This window comes from Curcuma longa, unplaced genomic scaffold (genome assembly GCF_044706935.1).
Source record: "Curcuma longa cultivar G26 ecotype Majalengka, Jawa Barat unplaced genomic scaffold, ITB_CL_G26_1.1 contig_20607, whole genome shotgun sequence".
Classification (NCBI taxonomy): Eukaryota; Viridiplantae; Streptophyta; class Magnoliopsida; order Zingiberales; family Zingiberaceae; genus Curcuma; species Curcuma longa.
This window is the reverse complement of record NW_027431425.1, coordinates 13,567-20,737: the sequence shown is the minus strand read 5'-3', so window position 1 is coordinate 20,737 and position 7,171 is coordinate 13,567. Positions and strand designations below refer to the sequence as shown.

The 7,171-nt window shown below is 40.1% G+C and overlaps 1 protein-coding gene and 1 non-coding gene across 2 annotated transcripts; one reads left to right on the top strand and one right to left on the bottom strand.

Moving 5' to 3' along the window:
* Positions 1-1,594: 1,594 nt before the first annotated feature.
* On the top strand, positions 1,595-1,750 carry LOC141817464 (U4 spliceosomal RNA). Its single transcript, XR_012600829.1, has one exon. It is a non-coding gene; the product is annotated as a U4 spliceosomal RNA (small nuclear RNA).
* Positions 1,751-1,909: 159 nt separating this feature from the next.
* LOC141817463 (protein WEAK CHLOROPLAST MOVEMENT UNDER BLUE LIGHT 1-like) lies at positions 1,910-4,130 on the bottom strand. Its single transcript, XM_074705102.1, has 3 exons — positions 3,669-4,130; positions 2,573-3,580; positions 1,910-2,230 (listed from the first exon to the last, which is right to left on the bottom strand). Exons 1-3 carry the CDS (start codon positions 4,128-4,130, stop codon positions 1,910-1,912), a joined length of 1,791 nt encoding a protein of 596 aa, XP_074561203.1.
* Positions 4,131-7,171: the final 3,041 nt, after the last annotated feature.

The window sequence follows — 7,171 nt, the reverse complement described above, 5'->3', positions numbered from 1 at the left end:
ATAAAAATGCATTGGTAAAAGGTAAACAATATGAATTTTAACAATATCAATAATTATACAGAAGTTGAATTTCTTTCATCAATAATATCTATTTTATTTTAGATGCTTGGATACCTTTCCTTTAGATATTTAATTATTTTTTTCTGTAAAAGATAAAATTTGTCATCCTAGTAATCCTATATGATCGGTCCCATGACTATTTATGAATAGATAGATTGAAAAACTGCATTTGATCATGACCGAAGAGTATATTATCTCGGCTTTAATTATTTTTCTTTAAATGTGTGAAAATTGAAAGGAGAGAGAAATGAATCGTGATGCATGCAGATAAAAATTATTAATCTAATTAAGTTGGTATAAAAATAATTCCTATTTTCAAGTTGGTATACAAAAATACAAATAAATTTACATTCAGAGTTAATAATGTAAGTTTTCTTTTAAAAATTGTATTTTTTTTCGTATTCATATCCATTTACTGCTTTACTTAAAGACTCATTCTACTTAAATGAGATAATAAACTAGATTATGTACATATATAATCATGGATGTTAAAATTAAAGGCGTATTCCGACAATAGCTAACCATTAATTATTTCCTTGAGACGAATTCTTAATTATTAGCATAGGTAATGCTGAAAAACCAAAGGGAATTTAGATCACACATGGACGTACGGACATACCAAATTCACCATGCATCTTGATTAGATTAGAAAATAGAGAAAACAATAATAATCCTCTATCAAACATATATAATAATATCAAACAAGGACAATGGTCGTAGGCATCAATCTTATATACATGCAACAAAATTAGATTAATTCATCTTCAAGGAGTCTAATAAAAAATGGAAAAGAATATCACAAGATTCAGGGTGGCTGACTTATGCTATGGAGCTTCCGGTCACCATCTGTGGCTCGTGGAGTCAGAAGCACGAGGAGGTACTATTTTCCATTTATCATACGTGATTGAAAGGGAACTCTCTTTTATCTTGAGAAATGTGGAGTGCTCCCTGTTTAAAGGATGCTTCCATGGCTCTCCATCTGTTTGCAAATAAGCTCTGTTCCAGTCACCACCTCGCAATTCCAACTTCACAACACCACCTCTCAATTCCAACTTCACAACACCATCTCGGAGAAGATGACAGTTCCACAGTTTGCAGAGAAACCAATCGGTGCTGGTGGCGAGTTTGCATTGGCGGCTAGCTACTTCGATAGGCTCAGGAACATGTACTACGAGGAAGCGTCGCTCACCGGAGAAGCAGCGGTCGGAGTCTACCAACCGAACCACGAAGAGAAGCAGCGCAGGGAGAAGGTCGATCAACTGCATGCAACAAGAAGGCACTGCCAGAAATTCACTTGTTGAGCTTCTGTGATCGCCGCTGATCACGAGTCCGTTCTCCACCTTCGGGTAGGTGGCGCAAGGCCTCGCCGGAGTAAGGCCGTGCCGCTCCAGGACGACCAGGATGGCGTTGCTTCCACGACCGGGCAAGTATTCTTTGAGGTTGGAGAATAAAATTTAGTCCCACATCTGGTATTTTAGATGATGCGGAGACTGGCTTACACTATAAAATTGGCGCTGGGTTCGACGGTGAAACCATCTTTGCGCTTGGGGCAATGTCGCAGCTAGTGAGGTTATAACCGAGGCGCGACAATTGCTGGTTGAAAACTATTTCCAAACCCCCTCTTTGGCCTGGGTTTGACCCAGCGCCATCGAGAATTTCTGGAAGGGCTCTCCCTGCAAAGGGTAAAGCCCTGCAATTCTAATTTAAATATGTGTAGTTTAAAGTAGTTCTGATACTAAATATGGGAAAATAGTTTATGATTATCAATGCAAACTGTAAAAAATAATATCATTTTTATCATCCTTGTTTAAACAAAACTTAATCTCGATACAGCAGGATGGCTGCCTCTTTACTTGAGCGACTGAACCTTCTTCCTCGCCAGAAACGTGACAATCCTTGCAAAGAACATCCTCTTCCTCCGTTTGGGCTCAGGCGACGTAGAAATGGCACGCTCCATAGCACCCCTGGGGCTCTCTGTCGAGCTCTCACCGTCTACTTCACTTAAACACTTTCCGGGCCTCTCTCTGGCATCGAAGCTTTCATGCTCTTGTTCGTCATTCGGTTTGTCTAGCTCCTGCTCCATAACAAGCTTCTCTTCCTCGACCTTCTGGAGCCTCTCCATGGCGTCCCTCAGTTCCTTCTTCTTTCCCTCCAATGTTTCCTTTGCCTTCTCCAGTTTCTCTAAGCTTCTTGACTCGGACTCCTTCGTTGCCTCCATTTGCTTAATAGGCGACATGATGAGATCCTTCGCTTGTTCCTCTGCTTCCTTCGCCTTCTCGATGAGTGCATGGTACTCCTCGAACGGCAATGTCACCCCATTGGAGTCCTCTCTGCTTGCTTGAAGGGATTTGACGTCTGAGTTAGCCAGCGCCTGCGACGCTTTGGCTGCCTCAATCTCCTTCAGAGCAGCAGTCAGTTTCAACTCCATTGCGGTGGCTTCTGCCTTGGCTTGCAAAGCTTCTTCCTTGTCCTTCCTTAGCTCATCGCGCGCCGTATTAACTAGTTGTTTAGCTTTTTCTGCCTCTTCAGATGCTTCTTGCAGTTTAGCTTGCTTCTCGCCAGTCAACTTCTTCTTTCTGGCACCCTCTCTTTTCTGAACCAATTCCAATTCGAGGTTCATCCTGTAAAGTTGTGCTTCGAGCGATGAGATGGACGCAGATTGAGAGTCTTCCCTCTGTCTCATGGCTCTCAAGGCTGCCTTTTCCCTTTCCAAGTCACATTGAAGTGAAGAGAGCTGAATCTTTAAGCTGTTAACACTCTCTGTCGATTTCTCAATGTGGCTCCTCAGTTCTTCAATCTCCATCGTAGCATAATCCAGTGAAACTAGCTCAGCTTTTAGATTAAGTAAAAGTGTCGAAGCTCTACATAATTCTGACTTCACATCGTCTGTCAATCGCATCTGTTCATGAACCTGCTGTAATTCTTCTTCTGCATGCTTAAGCAAATTCTGCCACATCAATTTTTCTATATCCAGTGTCAGCGCTGCAATACTTGTTTGATCTGCTGCGTGAAGATGCGCGGCATGAGCTGATTCAAGCAACTCCTTGGTTGAAATCAGCTTGAGAGTCAGATCCTGGACGGTCATCTCGATCTCTTTCGTCGCAGCAAAAGAATCAGCAGCTTTCTCAACTGCAATGTCGTCTCTTTCTTGAAGCAATGAAACATATGCGAGTCGCCTGAGCTCCAACTCTTCCTTTACTGCTTTCAGCTCTGCAACGGCACTTGCATGTCTCTCGTTGGCCACGTCCAGCTGTGCCCTGGACGCGAGGCTTGCACCATTTGCAATTCCTAGAGCTACTTCTCTCAGCCTCAGATCAGCAAGCGCAGAGTCCTGCTTTGCTTGTTCTTTTAGGGTTTCTGCTCGCTCCAACCGAAGGTTCAGCTCCTCTGCGTGTCCTTTGAAGTAATCAAGCTCCTCCAGAACTTGTCCCGTAGCCGTTTCTTCATCTTGGAATCTCTGTTGGTACTTGAGAATCTCTTCTTGCACTTTCTTGAGTTCAAGTTGAGCTTGCTTTTGCTTCTGCGAATTCTTGAACAAAATATTTGTTTTAGCGATCAAGATATATATATTGAGGGGGGAGAAAAGAGAGTATGGAATTAAACATTACTTCTACGGACAGTGTCTCTTCAGCTTTGCAATCGACAATCCCTCTGAACTTTGTGACAGCTGCTCTAACCGACTCAAAAGGTGCAGCTGTGTCAACGAGTACTCTGTTAATCCTGTCGTCGTCTTTCTTCTCGCTCTCATTTTTCGGCTCGTTGAATGAAGGTGGAGTTACAATGTCACGTTGTGTTGGTGCATCAGGAAGACTCCTCTTCGATCCAGAATTATCAACGAGATGATTAGAGAGCAGCAAAATCTGGTCATCAAGTTCTGATTGCCCGTGTTTTGCAAGTTCGAGTTGGATTAAATGATCATGGAGCACTTGAGTATCATTAAGAAAGAAACTGTCATCAATTTCGAGCCCTTTCTGGTGCTGATCGCCGTCTTCTTTCTTGAAGATTGCAGGCAATGGAGAAGATGAAGAAGGGCTGGAAGAACTTTCTGGCGATGAAGAAGAATGCGCCATGGAAGGCTGATTTATTGATCGCTCCCTCTGTAATCGAGTTTGAGGAACGATCGATCTGTTCAGCTGATTTCGGAAAGTAAATAAATTATGAACTCGATAGAAATGTCAGACATTGAATAATTCATGCTTCTACTTCATTTTCATGTACCAATGATCTCAACTCAAATCAAAATGGCGAGTTCGAATGGACTCCGAGAATCGTGGATCCTAAATTTTGTTGGAAATGAAGAAATCAAACAAGGAAGAAACCTGAGAGAACGTAAAATTAAGCAAAACAGATGATAATTAAACAGGCCACTCATGCATTGTGATTTGAAGCTGCTGAAAATTCAGAGAATTGCCTAATTGTTATATCATTGAATCTTCTCTGAAAAACAATTTCAACCTTGCGATATGATTATGAAAATAAGATAATGAAGATTACCTGTGGAAATCTAGGAAAAAGCTATGAATGATGCTGAGAATGCTTCAATTTGGAGGAGGAAGAAGAAGAGGCCCGGGGAGAAAGGGAGAATTCACGCATTAGCCTGGCAGACGATTGGTATGCTCTCTCAAACAGAACTCTCTCTTTTTCTCGGCCATCAATTTCTATTAATGCTCTGTTTTGGAGCTGTTTAAACTTCTATTTTTAAAAGGAGCGTCCCAAAATCAATTTAAAAAAAAGTTGTAATTGTTTTGATTACGTTCCCTTTTTATTTTAATGTGTTAAGAAATAACTAATTTTATTAAAACTATTTACTTTTGTCAAAGCCAAGAACATTTTGTGAATAAATACATTTTAAATTTTTGACTATTTATGAATGGAGTAAATAGGAGTTGCTCTTCTTCAAATGAAAATGTAGACATTTCTTTCATGATATATGTCCAGAGTTATAAAGAAATATTGCACGAACAGCTAAATTATATATATATATATATATATATATATATATATATATATACTCTGTGCGTCGATGTGTTACATAAGATTTTAGACATCCAGAAGTGTTTTTGATGTCCGGAACAAAAACAGTATCATTTTTTATATTTATTATTTTCTTTTAAAATATAGGGGTTGGATTACAAATATTAAGCATAAAAAAATTTTAAATAAAAAAATTTAGTTGCTCTTGGAGTGTGTCTGATAAAAAGTATGGGATAACAACTCGATACACTCCATGAGCAACTAAATTTTTTTTATTTTTAAAATTTTTTATACTTAATTCTATAATCTAACCTCTAAATTTTAAAATAAAAATCTTAAATGATTTAACTGTAAACTAAAAAAATAAATAAATAATAATACTATTTCAGTTTCGGACACTTAGAATCTTTTGTCATGAACAAATCGTGCATAATAAGATGTACAGAGTAACATATTTCTATATATATAAACTTGATATGACGTATGTCTTCTTATGCGTGCAACATTCGCGACTAAGTGCATGTCCAAGTGAGTCGGGATGTCTGGAAGTGATTCAAATACTCCGTCCATTTAGTCGCAGATGAGTGTCACACGTGAAGAAATGTGGAGGATATCATTATCTTATATGTACAATGGGCTCCTTTTATTTTCCTTAGATATATATATATATATGATCGGGTCGGGCCACGTCAATTTCGTACTGTAGAAATTCATGACGCAACCTATGCGTCATGCACACGTACCTCGACGTAGCTTCCGTTGCTTTCGATCGACATTCCTCAGTCGATGATCATACCGGATTTGTGTCTCTCGTTCTCGGGCACAGATCACCTGCATGCAAACCCAACCCAGCAGCAGTCGCACACCCTGCCACGGTAATGGCGTGCGACCACGCCGACCGTGCACCAGCAGTTGGTCAGTAAGCAAGCAAGCAAGCAAGCAAGCAGCAGCTATAACAAAAAGAGGAGCAGCACATGAACCAACGTCGCCAGGCAGCGCCAGCGTGCGTGCCTCTTTTCGCCTGCGCGACCACCTCAGCTCAGCACTGCGCGGGCGCTGTGCATGGTGCGGTGGCTTGCACTGCGCACGCCCAACCATGCACCCTCCTCTCCACGAGCTTGCACTTTGAAATCTGGACACCGCCACTTAGGATCGGGCCACCGCCTGCGCGACTTAACTTTATTGCTCAAAGTTTTAAACTGCAATTTAAGAGAAAATATTTTTCTAACTTTGAACTATGTTGTCAAACATAAAAAGGAGAAATTATTAGTGCAGACAACATCGATAATCGAACTCGTATTTTAATATCTAATAAAGAATTTAAAATTAGACATTATGCATTTAATATGAGTGTTGATTGTGTAGGACACTTAACAAGAAAAAACCTAGTGAGTTAGGAGAATCAGATACTAGGTAGTAAAGCCCTAATGGGGCAAGTGGATCGAACACTGGACAGTGAAGTCTTAGTGGATCAAGAGGACCAAACACTAGACAGAGAAAGACCAAATGAGTTGATCTAATAGAATACACTTGATGGGTTAGCTAGACCAGACACTAAGTAGAGGAAATCCTAGTGGGTCGATCAGACACTAAGTAGAGAAAGTCCAAATTGGTCAACTAAATCAGATGTTTAGCAGGTAAATATGGTAAGTCCTAGAGAGACCATCTTAAAAGGAGTGAGGGCACGTCCTAACATCGGGACAAAGTTAAGCGTTGATCCGACTAAGAAACCGATTTAGATTTCGAAGTCAAGATAAGATTATTTTACTGTAAAATAGAACATGCATGAATACAGTTGTACTAACTCTTTTTTGCAGGATTACTATTATTGCTAATTTTATTTTGTAAAAAATAAAGTTTTAAGTCGACCAAATGAGAAGTTCAGTCGACCGATTATTAGAGATAAGGTCAAGCTAGATATAATCTGACTCCAAAAGGAAAGAAACAGATCGATCAATCGATCATATGGATTAGTTAATCAAACTTGGATTCGATCGAGCGCAATGCAATCTAGCCAGGGAAGGAAACTAGATGATCGGCTGACTTATCCTGACAATCAATCAATTGGAAAAGTGGATCGGATCGAACCTATAAGGAAAGCTTGGGTTCAATCAATCGATTTGGAGGTTTAGTCAAC